Source organism: Labeo rohita, chromosome 2 (assembly GCF_022985175.1).
Source record: "Labeo rohita strain BAU-BD-2019 chromosome 2, IGBB_LRoh.1.0, whole genome shotgun sequence".
NCBI lineage: Eukaryota > Metazoa > Chordata > Actinopteri > Cypriniformes > Cyprinidae > Labeo > Labeo rohita.
The window spans coordinates 13,382,268-13,395,015 of record NC_066870.1 but is presented as its reverse complement, the minus strand read 5'-3'; the positions used below and the strand labels follow the sequence as shown (position 1 = coordinate 13,395,015).

At 34.1% G+C, this 12,748-nt stretch overlaps 1 protein-coding gene across 2 annotated transcripts in view; it reads right to left on the bottom strand.

Moving 5' to 3' along the window:
- Positions 1 to 11,579, bottom strand: part of vav3b (vav 3 guanine nucleotide exchange factor b) — a 67,632-nt gene extending 56,053 nt beyond the window's left edge. For both annotated transcript variants that reach the window (XM_051133853.1, XM_051133861.1), the window contains exons 1-2: positions 11,106 to 11,579; positions 9,740 to 9,856 (exon numbers count right to left, since the gene is read on the bottom strand). In XM_051133853.1, coding sequence (XP_050989810.1) covers positions 9,740 to 9,856; positions 11,106 to 11,309 — 321 coding nt within the window. In that variant the 5' untranslated portion in view covers positions 11,310 to 11,579. The remainder of the gene's footprint in view (positions 1 to 9,739; positions 9,857 to 11,105) is intronic.
- Between the last annotated feature and the right edge of the window lie 1,169 nt (positions 11,580 to 12,748).

The window sequence follows — 12,748 nt, the reverse complement described above, 5'->3', positions numbered from 1 at the left end:
TTCATTTAATTTATTTAAATTTACCCATATCGTCACCTTGGAATTATAAGGCTCTATCTGCATTCTGAGCACTTTTGAGAACTTCAAAGTTTTTGTGTTCCATAGACTTAGTAGATAAAACTATTTTTGGTTTCTAAAAAGAGGCCCAAAATGTACACAGCTTACAAAAGAAACAACACATAATGTAAATAAGTTGTCACAGAATAAGAATATGTGAATAACTCAACCCTGACAAAATTGTCAGATAGAAACTTTTAATTCTAAGGTGGCCTAAATACATTTGAAATATACTGTATGGTAAATATATGTTGCCAGCAGTGAAGCCCAATAAAATATAATTTTGAAATTGAAAATATATTTAGCCAACCTTCATACCATACCAAAATAGATTTCAAAATGCATTTCAGGGGCAAGAAAACACATTTCCAGTCTTGTGGATGTAGATGTGGATGGCCTGCTAGAGATCAAAACTAGATTTATAAAGACTTAAAATGTTTAATATTGTTTATATATTATATTATCATTATTGTTTTTTTGTTTTAGAATTTTAAATCAAAATCAAAAAATTCTTCACGTGACATATGTGAATGTATTTTTTTTTAAACCGAAATACTGTATATAGATGGGACATTTTTATTTTTAAAATGCTTTACACACACACACACACACACGTCTGGTCAGCTGTCCTTGTAGGGACTCTCCAGTTGTCTCAAAATGGTTAAGTAGGTACACACACACATACTCACTTACAATATATTTTCAAAATATACAAAAAATGGCCAAAAAATATATTGGTAGACAATATATTTACAGAAACATACTTTTTTGGCCATTTTTGTATATTTTAAAATATACAGGTGCATCTCAATAAATTTGAATGTTGTGGAAAAGTTCCTTTATTTCAGTAATTCAACTTGTGTATTAAATAAATTCAGTGCACACAGACTAAAGTAGTTTAAGTCTTTGGTTCTTTTAATTGTGATGATTTTGGCTCACATTTAACAAAAACCCAACAATTCACTATCTCAACAAATTAGAATACTTCATAAGACCAATAAAAAAAAAAAAAAAAAAAAAACATTTTTAGTGAATTGTTGGCCTTCTGGAAAGTATGCTCATTTACTGTATATGTACTCAATACTTGGTAGGGGCTCCTTTTGCTTTAATTACTGCCTCAATTTGGTGTGGCATGGAGGTGATCAGTCTGTGGCACTGCTGAGGTGGTATGGTAGCCCAGGTTTCTTTGACAGTGGCCTTCAGCTCATCTGCATTTTTTGGTCTCTTGTTTCTCATTTTCCTCTTGACAATTCCCTATAGATTCTCTATGGGGTTCAGGTCTGGTGAGTTTGCTGGCCAGTCAAGCACACCAACACCATGGTCATTTAATCAACTTTTGGTGCTTTTGGCAGTGTGGGCAGGTGCCAAATCCTGCTGGAAAACGAAATCAACATCTTTAAAAAGCTGGTCAGCAGAAGTAATCATTAAGTGCTCTAAAATTTCTTGGTTAATGGGTGCAGTGGCTTTGGTTTTCAAAAAACACAACCAACACCAGCAGATGACATTGCACCCCAAATCATCACACACTGTGGAAATTTAACATTGGACTTCAAGCAACTTGGGCTTCCTCCAGACTCTAGGACCTTGTTTTCCAATTGAAATACAAAACTTGCTCTCATTTGAAAAGAGGACTTTGGACCACTGGGCAACAGTCCATTTCTTCTTCTCCTTAGCCCCGATAAGATGCCTCTGACATTGTCTGTGGTTCAAGAGTGGCTTAACAAGAGGAATACGACAACTGTAGCCAAATTCCTTGACACGTTTGTGTGTGCTGGCTCTTGATGCTTTGACTCCAGCCTCAGTCCATTCCTTGTGAAGTTCACCTAAATTCTTGAATCGATTTTGCTTGACACGCCTCTCAAGGCTGTGGTTCTCTCGGTTGGTTGTGCATCTTTTTTCTTCCACACTTTTTCCTTCCACTCAATTTTCTGTTAACATACTTGGATACAGCACTCTGTAAACAGCCAGCTTCTTTGGCAATAAATGTTTGTGGCTTACCCTCCTTGTGAAGGCTGTCAATGATTGTCTTCTGGACAACTGTGAGATCAGCAGTCTTCCCCATGATTGTGTAGCTTAGTGAACCAAACTGAGAGACCATTTTGAAGGCTCAGGAAACCTTTGCAGGTGTTTTGAGTTGATTAGCTGATTGGCATGTCACCATATTCTAATTTGTTGAGATGAATTGGTGGGTTTTTGTTAAATGTGAGCCAAAATCATCACAATTAAAAGAACCAAAGACTTAAACTACTTCAGTCTGTGTGCACTGAATTTATTTAATACACAAGTTTCACAATTTGAGTCGAATTACTAAAATAAATGAACTTTTCCACAACATTCTAATTTATTGAGATACACCTGTATATGGAAAAAAAAAAGTATTTAAAGGGGTCATCAGAGGCCCATTTTCCACAAGTTGATATGATTCTTTAGGGTCTTAATGAGCCTATAACATACTTTGGTTAAAATTTCTCGGTGGTAGTGTAAAACAAAACCTTTTTACCTTGTCAAAATCAGCCCTTTTCAAAGCAAGCTGTTTTAGTGCATTTGCCTTTAAATGCTAATGAGCTCTGCTCACCCTGCCCCTCTCTTCTGTGGGGCAACGAGCCGTAACGTTTACTTTAGCCGCATTTAGCCACGAAGCTTGCTAACTATCACATTATTAAGAAAGGATTTTTTTTTTTCCAAAGATGCATATAAAAACCCACTTATGCTGTAGGTGAAGCTAGATGACAAATAATTTACGCAAACGTTGATAGCCGGGCACATTTCCTTCTAAAATGAAATTAATGTTAATCCTCTGCATATTCAGTGGCTCAGATGTCAGGAGTAAATGAAGACTGCTACATCCAACAACAAAACTCCTCAATCGCTTAATGGAAGACATTCTTGTCTTCCCCTGCACCGGAGTCGAAACAATGGCGGACAGATCACAGCTCACTCAGGACGGGTCTAAGGTATGACAGCCGTATCAATCAACTATTGTGGGAGCAGCCTTGGTCGGTGTGACATCACACAAGCTGCTGAGAATGGCCTGATTTGAAAAAGGATATAACTTACAAATATTTAGAAAAAATACCACTGGGTGGACTTTTATCACTATAGAGTGGTTGTGTACACACACGGCCAACACACATTTATGTTCAAACAACATATAAAAGTGAGTTTTGCATTCGATGACCCCTTTAAAAAAAGTAATTAAATAAATAAGTAATTATAATTAGTGGAACGTTTTTGCCATCCTGTCAATGATTAGAATTAAATTGACTGTCCTTTGTAAACTTTCTTCACATGTGAAATCAGCATTTTGCTACATTTTACTTGAGATGCACTCGACTGTTTAGCTATTAAATAGTTCTATAAAACTAATAGGATGAACATTGGATGTGCTATTTCAGGTGTAAAGCAGAAGTGATTCCTGTAATAGTCTACTTCAGAAAAGCGATGTTATTAAAGAGGCAACACACTCTCTGGAGAGGAAGTGGTCTTGCAATGCCAAAGTGTGCAATGTGGGCTTGCTTTCTCACATTTACACTCATACACACACATGCACAGACGTGTACAAATTGTCATATGGTAACACACATGCATGCAACATAAATACACTTACAATAGACAGATCTTGATGATAGCACACCATTTGGGTCTCTCAATCGTGCTTCAGAACACCTGTTGAAAACCAACCCTGCTTCCTTTTGAAAGCTATTTTTGTTCACACCACTGATAAGAAGTGTTGTCGTCTACTTTCATTCTCACTTCATGCGTCTTTAACGGCATAAATGTTTTAGTATTTTAACTCCTTCACAGGCAGGATTCAGCAATACCTGAGTAATAAACTTAGCTAAATCGATACATTTCCCTAGTATCTGTTCCACAACATACAAGAAGGAATAAAATTAGATTGGCTTCTTCATTAGCAATACAACCTGCATTTAGGAATAACATCTTTGAAGTTATACACAAGAGCACCGAAAAAGTTACCTATACAGTACAAAGCTAAGATGCCAGATGCAGGTCGCAGCTTTTGCAGCTTTACAGTCAGACCGCAGCAGAATTTCAATTTCACCATAAAGTAGCGCAGCAGAGGTGAGCTTTTCATTCTGAATCTCAAATGACTGTGCATTCATACATTTCAGTTCCGAAACTAAGTGTGAGTGTGTAAAAGGTAAGACTTTCTTTAGCTTACTTTTATTTTCTCTCAAAATAAACAGCCACTGACAAATTTGATGGAATTTATGTTTAAATACCTAAAATTTGCTTCGAAACAAACCAATTGTGTCTACAAATGAATTTCTTTTCATTTACATCACATTTATACATTTAAAAACACTTTTATCCAAACAGACTTTCATTTTATTCAAGGTACATTTTTATCAGCCCATGGATTCCCTGGGAATCAAACTTATGATCTATTGTTCAAGCTACAGGCTCTGTGCAAAACTAAAATTTTAATGATTTGTAATGGACATGTTAGACTAGATAGTGAACGAAAAACAGCAGACATGCAAACTGCTTCAATACTGTTGCAAAAGCATTCCATGACGCACCATGCCAAGAGTTTTGACAATTTTGATTTAACATTTTAGTCATAAAGAACTGCAAGTGTGCCAGACATGCAACTATCATCTATCATCTCTCCTGTCAACCTTGTCGACCTATAACAATGGTTATATAAAGGTTTCCTGTGCTTCTTTGGTTCAACTTGCTCGTGAGATGAAAGCTGAAAACACAGCACTGTTTGATCTGAGTGCGGTCTTGACTCTTAGCCTGGTTGGGATCTGAGAAATCAGCTAAATCACACGGTAAAAAAGTACAAAAACAACCCATTTAATGCACTATATACATATTGATTAGACAAACAAAAACACAACAAATAAACAGTCAAAAATGTTGCCCAGGACCACAAAATCAGTCATAAGGGTCAATTTTTTTTTAAATTTGAGATTTATACATCATCTGAAAGCCAAATAAATAAGCTTTCCATTGATGTATGGTTTGTTAGGTTGATATGACAATATTTGGCCGAGATACGACTGTTTGAAAATCTACAATCTGAGGGTGCAAAAAAAAAAATTTCAAAATATTGAGAAAATCACCTTTAAAGTTGTCCAAATGAAGGAAATATACAAAATATCTTCATTGAACATGATATTTACCTAATATCCTAATGATTTTTGGAATAAAAGAAAAATCGATCATTTTGACCCATACAATGTATTTTGGGCTATTGCTACAAATATACCCATGCTACTGGGTTTGTGGTCCAGGGTCACAAATATCTGTACTCACTGTTAGTTTTTTCATTCTGAATTTATTTATTCAAATCATATGTGAGGCAAATAAAGTAGTTTTGTCAGTAAATCACTACTAGCTGCAGGACTGTGAAGACCAAACTCCTACCACTTATTGATTTGATATGGCTGTATCAATATACTACCCCAGTAACCTAATAATAAGAGAATGCCTGGAAGGCATGTAGTAATCCATATCTTTATTGTCATATGAGGTGACTGAAACAACTACATGCATAAGACAATCATGTGCTGTGTAGTCTCCAAGGAAACAGCACAGGAAGATGAAAGGTGAGAAAAGGTAAAAATACAACCTCCAAACAGCTGTGTGGTCTACATGAGAGCACAAAGCAACCATAAGCAGAGTTCAGCTACATTAACACCTGCATAACTCAATGAGAAACTATTTTAAGAAAACAAGCAATAAAACGGCCATGTACCATAGTAATTCAACACAATACTCTTACACACGATAAAATCACAGTAGCACGGAGAATCTTGTGCCTTATTTGCTTTTATAAGACAATGTCAAAACTCAAAACTGATCAAATGAAAAGTAAAAACACCAATGTTCAATACAGAGCTATATTTATTATAATTAACTATTGTAATACACAGCTGTATTTTATTTCATTTAAGTAATATACTTCATTATACTAATATTATGCTATGTGCTATGTGTTGGGCAAAGCATGCAACTTGGCATGCACTTTACAGACGCTTTGAATTGCAAATCATCCAATCAGAGTCTGGACTATTAGTTTTATAAAGATTCTTTTACCTAATGGTAAAATAAGCACATAAACCTGTGCCAAATATGTGCTGTATTTCATATCATTACTTCATAATTTGATTTAAAGCAGATTTAATGGATGTGGACGTAACATGCGTACTTACAAGGCAAGTTCATGTTAGTAGATTGCTGCCGGGCAAAGATTATTGAGAAGGATTAACTTAAACCTTGAGAACACACAGGAAATAGGGCGAAACATAGCAACTGCAGTCTGAAATTGTGTGGTGTGAAGTAATGTTAACAGTTTTCATAAGGGTGACACTGCTTTAGTGTGTTGGTCAGTGACAGGTTTATATAAAGTTAGCTAGCAGTAGCTCAAACTTACTTAAAAATAACTTGAAAGTTATTTGTAAAAAAGAAAAAAAATGGATTTTCAGCAGCTATTACTGAAGTCTTCAGTGTTACATGATTCTTCAGAAATCACTTTAATATGTTGCTTAATATGTGCTTAAAAACAATTTTAATATTTTAACACAACCTTATTATTAATAACTATATTTTAACCTTTAATGTCACTCCCATTACCTTTAAATGTCACTCCCATTTTTGAATACAGACATAAAAATGCACTATCCAGACTTAAATTTTTATAATTCATGAATGAAAATATTTTGTAATAAGATTTTGATGTACATTTCCCATGGTAATGCAATGTCTGATTTTAAAATGCCTTTCAAAGGATGAATTTTGAGATTTTAAGTTTTGAAGTAATATATAATTTCTTATGATTTCTAAAACGTGATAGGGAAAAAGGCAACGAAGAAAGTCTTTTGTGACAAAGGTCAAAACTCACGTTATGATGTAGATTTTTTAAGTTGCACTCTTGACATACATTAATCTATTACTTTTCCTACATTGATTTAAAACACAAAAATATGGTAAAATATCTATTTAGGAGTCTTAGACCTTTCCAACGATGTATAGTTTGTCATGATTAGATTAGGATTTATTTGTAATATGGTGAAGTAAAGTTATGCGTCCCACAGAGGGGACGGTGACAGTTAAAAGGGTTAATATTATATATAATACATTACATATTCTAATATTAATGATATTGATATTAGACATGCTGAATCCTTTTTTAAAGATTTTTTAAAAGACTTTTTTTTAAGAGTTTTTGATTTCTCTTAAAACTCACATTTCCAAAGTAGCTTTTATTTCATTACTTTGTAACTCTTTTTTTTTTTTTTTTCAATGTATTTTAACTTTTTATAAAGCATTTGAGATGCAACTTTTAAAGGTGCTATAAAAAGTTTATCAACAATTAAAAAGGTTTATTTTTAATTAAAATAACATTATTATAATAAACATTATTTTAATATGACCAATTTCTTCTTTGTTAAATAAAACATGAACTTCTCACCCAAAACTGAAAAGGAGTGTCAATATACAGAAATAAAACTAAATAAATAAAAAGAAAGAAAAATGGAAAAAACTGGGTAACAATTTACAATAAGGTGTCATTTGTTAACATTACTTAATGTAACAACTAACATGAACGAACAATGAACAGTGCATTTAACTATTTATTAATCTTTGTTAATAAAAATGCAGTTGTTCAGTGTTTGTTCATATTAGTTCACAGTGCATTAACTAATGTTAACAAACACAATTTTTGATTTTAATAATGCATTAGTAAATGCTGAAATTAACATGAACTAAGATTGATAAATGCAGTAGAAGTATTGTTCATTCTTAGTTCACATTAACTAATGCAGTTAACTAATGTTAACTAATGAACCTTATTGTAAAGTGTTACCAAAAACTGTCCTGGCATCTGTGATGAAGGACGGCTACTGAGATCAAACGGCCTCCTCATTATTCAAAATTTCATGCTAGTGAAAATGTTAAATTAGTAGCATTGCTAACTTTGTACTTTTAGTTAGTTAACTCTTTACATACATCATTTTAATCACTTTCAGCATTAACTACTAAATCTGCTTTTCACTTTAAATCACATGACTGCATAAAACACCAAGTTATCCAGATCTACCCTGAACAAACAGCACTCCTCAGAACCATTAACAACATACACACATGCCTTCAGCCATAAGCCTTTAAAACCTGTGCAGTGGGAGTGTTTGAACTGCTTTTCTGTTCCCTACATTAGTCAGTTCTTTCAGGAGTGTCGTCCAGCCCTACAGGGCTGTGCTGATGATTCTGCATGGCTGCAGATGTGTCCTATGAGTACAGACAAACAATGGCTGAACCCCTCTGTGAAAACAGTGCAGTACCTCACAGTACAAAGGACGCTTCACTTTATGTTTAACCCCACGTGAGACCAAACCTTCAGCCTCTGTGCTTGCTAGGAAGAGAAATGCCAGGAGGAAGCTACTGGAGTTGGTTATTCCTGTGGCTCAGGGAATTATTGTATTACACTGCCAGACAAAGTAAGTCCAAACATTTAGGATGAGATTGTACATGAAGAGGTTGGGGAAATAAATGAGCTATTGATTACAGGTGACCTTCAGAGGCCAGACCACAACCACATCAGCCAGGCATTTGCAAGTGTCTGCGCATACAAGAAGAGACAGCTAGATTTTGTGAGGAAAATTAAACCGATTATGTTCACTGCATGGGAAAAGTGAATTAGGAGGAAATGTCTGTGTAGGGATAGAGATTAATGTTCAAAAAATTATTTGTTATTTTATACTGTAGGTAAATCTATTTCTTTAGCTGCGGATAAAATAATACAGATCATAATGATAATGTATATTAGATTGTTAATTTCTCTGGTCAGTGATTATCACCCTGCCCCCTCTATATCAATACACACTGTCTGACCCATATTCAGCAAATAATGTTTTTCAGTCTCAATTACAGTCAGCATTATTTCACAAATAATTCTGGTAACATAATCAAAATGAAATCAACTTAATAACAACAAATTACTAATATTTATTATCAATTAATATGCAATAATACATCAATAAGTTAAAAAAGTAATACATTTTTGTTTATAAATTAATTATGATTATACTCCATGGTGCTCATTAATGTTATGTTAAAAAAAAAAAGTAAAAAGAACTGATAACACATTACAACAAGGTTGCATTTGTTAACATTAGTTAACTACATTAGCTGACATAAACTAATCATGAGAAATACTTCTAACAGACTTACTAATCTCAGGTCATATTGAATGCAACATTTACTAATACATTGTTAAAATCCAAAGTTTTATCTGTTAATATTAATTATGGAGCTGAGCTACATTACCTAACAATTAACAGTTACTCTTTTATTAATTATCTGTACTGTTATTATAGCGGTTTCTGTAATTTTTGGTATTTTTTACAGTATCAGATAGTTGGACTCACGCCCAACCCCCCGAACGGGTTAGGTTACTAGTTGCGGCCTTATGTCTCACTTGGAACAAAGTAAGTAAGTTAGTTTTATTAATTAACATTAACAAAGATTTATGAATACTGTAACGAATGTATTGTTTATTGTTAGCTAACATTAGTTAATGCATTAATTAATGTTAACTAATGAATTTATTGTGCAGTGTTAACAATAAAAATGATGAGAAATTTTATATAATAAATTTAACTTCTAAATAAAAGATTCTTTTAGATTTTAGATTAGATTTTTTCATTACCTTTCCAAAATCACGGACATCGAAGAGATCGAAGGCTTCAAACAATTCACTTTTCTTCATCCCAAATGCTTCACAGCATGCAGACAAGAACGTACGAATATTCTTCAGGCAGAGGAACTGATAAAGCAAAAAAACAAGATTCTGTTAACACTTTTAAAGGTGTTTTTTGCACGCCACTTGTACATATTAATTTTTGAGGGGGAAAAGTACAAGATTACAAAACAAAATGTAAAATGCAAACGTGTAGCCAGGACAAAGCATTTTGAGGATATCATGGAAATCATCTGTAGAAACGTGGCCTTGAGAGAGATTAATTAGTGGAATCATTATGGCTTTTTCCTTCGGTAGATGAGGAAATGAGATTTCCAACTAATCACAAACAGGCTCTATTACCTAATAGGTGCTATTAAAGATATTTCTGCTTTTTCTTACCATTCAAAAAGCACAACAGACCAACTCTGAAAAGAAAACGACATGAGGTTGCTTTTAACTTCTCTCTACTATTAGTCTATTGTCATGGCTGAATTTAATTTAAATAATGTAACATTATTATTTTACAATTGTGTATTTAAATGAAAGTAAACCAATTCCAAACCACAAAACCCCACTTATCAAAACACTCCATTTACATGAGTCAGATAAGTGACAGGAATGCCAACTAATGCAACAAGGGATGTTGTTGAAAATTGCTCTTTTCCGTTGTCTGGTGGAGACTGACTGTGTCTCGTCAATCCAGAAGGGTGGATTTGTGAGTTTAAAAATCAGTCAGATCAAAGTTGGATTTTATCAGGTCACTGGAGTGAAACAGGGGCATCTGGGAAGAGTTGTTTGGGCCTGGGCAGACTGCCTGAGACTTCTCAGCCCTTAACACTTACTTACACAGCAGCAAATCAGACAGAACATTCATCTGGATGACTTCTGGGTCGCTACCAAAACACGATGTACATTCAAAAATTGATGTTTCATTAGCTCAGTGTTTACCCAGCGTGTTGAGAGTTTTACAGACTGACTGAATGATGCCACATACAAAGAGAGCTGTGTATATCTACCACTAGGCCCTTTGTAAAGAGAAGTCTATGCGGCCGGTGGCACTGGGGCAACTTGTAGTACTATGACACTAGCTAGTACTATAAAGCCTTAAATGTCTTTAACTTACAAATAAATATACAAATAATACTATAATATAAACATAATATATAGGTTAAAAAGAAATGCACTGAAATAGATATGCTGCTCATATGAAGTCTACGTTTATGTCAGTAGGTCAGCGTTTCCGTAACTGTAGTACACTGTAAAATATAAAGTTTTACAGTACAAACAATATAAACAATAAAACAACACTACACTGTCTATTGTTTGCACTCACCTGTGACATCTGTGGTCTGAGATTAATCTCTTTCAGGTTAATGGTGTCGGGTTTGAGATTGTTCAGCAGCTGGCACAGAAGCACCCCATCCCGAAGAGTTTGGGCCAAATCAAAAACCTGCGCCGAATCCGCTGTGACCCGATGATTCCGAGGCAAAACTTTGCAATTGATCAGCCACAAGCTGCACTGCCTCCAGTACTCCATAATGCGCGTATAAAATTAAAGTCAACAACTGTTAAATAAATCTGATACAGCTGAATGATGCTAAGATGTAGAAACAGCCGAAACAGAGCGCACACCTTGCGTTACATTTGGCAGCCGTGTTTTTTTCTCTTTGGGCTTGCGCTCTTAGTTGCCAAAACTGAGACTTGTGCGCACTAATTTAGGTTTATCCGCGGTCTGCCAGAATCCCCATCAGCGGAGTTACGAAGTCTACTACGCCAAAGGTTTTACAATAACTAAGGAGTGCGGTATTGCCTCGTAAATCTTCCAATGGCGAAGTACTAGCTTATGAATATTCATTAATATTGTTGACGCTGCGTTGTTGATCTTCCAGTGGCCAAGGTTCACCTCATGAATATTAAGGAGCATGTCTTCACCATAGTAGGATCATGTAGCCTATCAAATACGCTTCCTTTTCCGTTAGTTTTTACTCTCATATGGACTCCTGTTGCAAGCTATAAACTATACATTTAAACCTCTTGCAGATATCTCGCTTTTCTCTGCTAAATGACTTTAAAGGCATTTGTATTACTTTGTAAAAACTGTAAATAAATTATTTGCCATTCATGTCAATAATAATGTCTTCAAAGGAAAGCATGAATAAGTATGATGTTATACATAAAATGGACAGCAAAACCAGTCATAAGGGTCTTTTTTTTATTGAGATTTATACATTTGAAAGCGGAATGAATAAGCTTTCCATTGATGTATGGTTTGTTACAATATTTGGTCGAGATACATCTGTTAAATAAAATCTGGAATCTGAGGGTGCAAAAAAGAGAGAAAATGGCCTTTAAATTTATCCACATGAAGTTCTTAGCAATATTACTAGTAAAAAAATTAAGCTTTGATATATTTACGTTGGGAAATTTACAAAATATCTTCATGGGATTTGATCTTTACTTAATTTCCAAATGATTTTTGACATAAAAGAAAAATCGATCATTTTCACTTATACAATGTATTTTTGGCTACTTTTAACTGGTTTTGTGGTTCAGGGTCACATATACACGCATAGTAATAGTAATACAATAATTTGAAGCTTTTTATAGTCAAAAAAAAATCTCTTTCAGCGGGAATAGGGGACATACTAGATGGATTTAATATGGCTTTCCAGAGCTGATCGTTTAACAAACAATGACGGAGAAGTGAGTTTAGAAGCGAACTCAATCACAGACAGTGATAAAGTTATTATGGTCTTCCAATAATGCAGATGGACATATTTAATTGTTTTATCTTATCGTAAATATTCACTAATGACCTTGAAAATGTGCGTAAAATTATTATTTATTTTTATTATTTTATAAGTTTGAGATCATTTTATGAAGCTAAAGTTGTAATATTTATTAGTATGTTTCGATTTTAAAAAGCAATAAATGAAGTAGCAAATATATACGATATATAAAAAGATATACAAATAT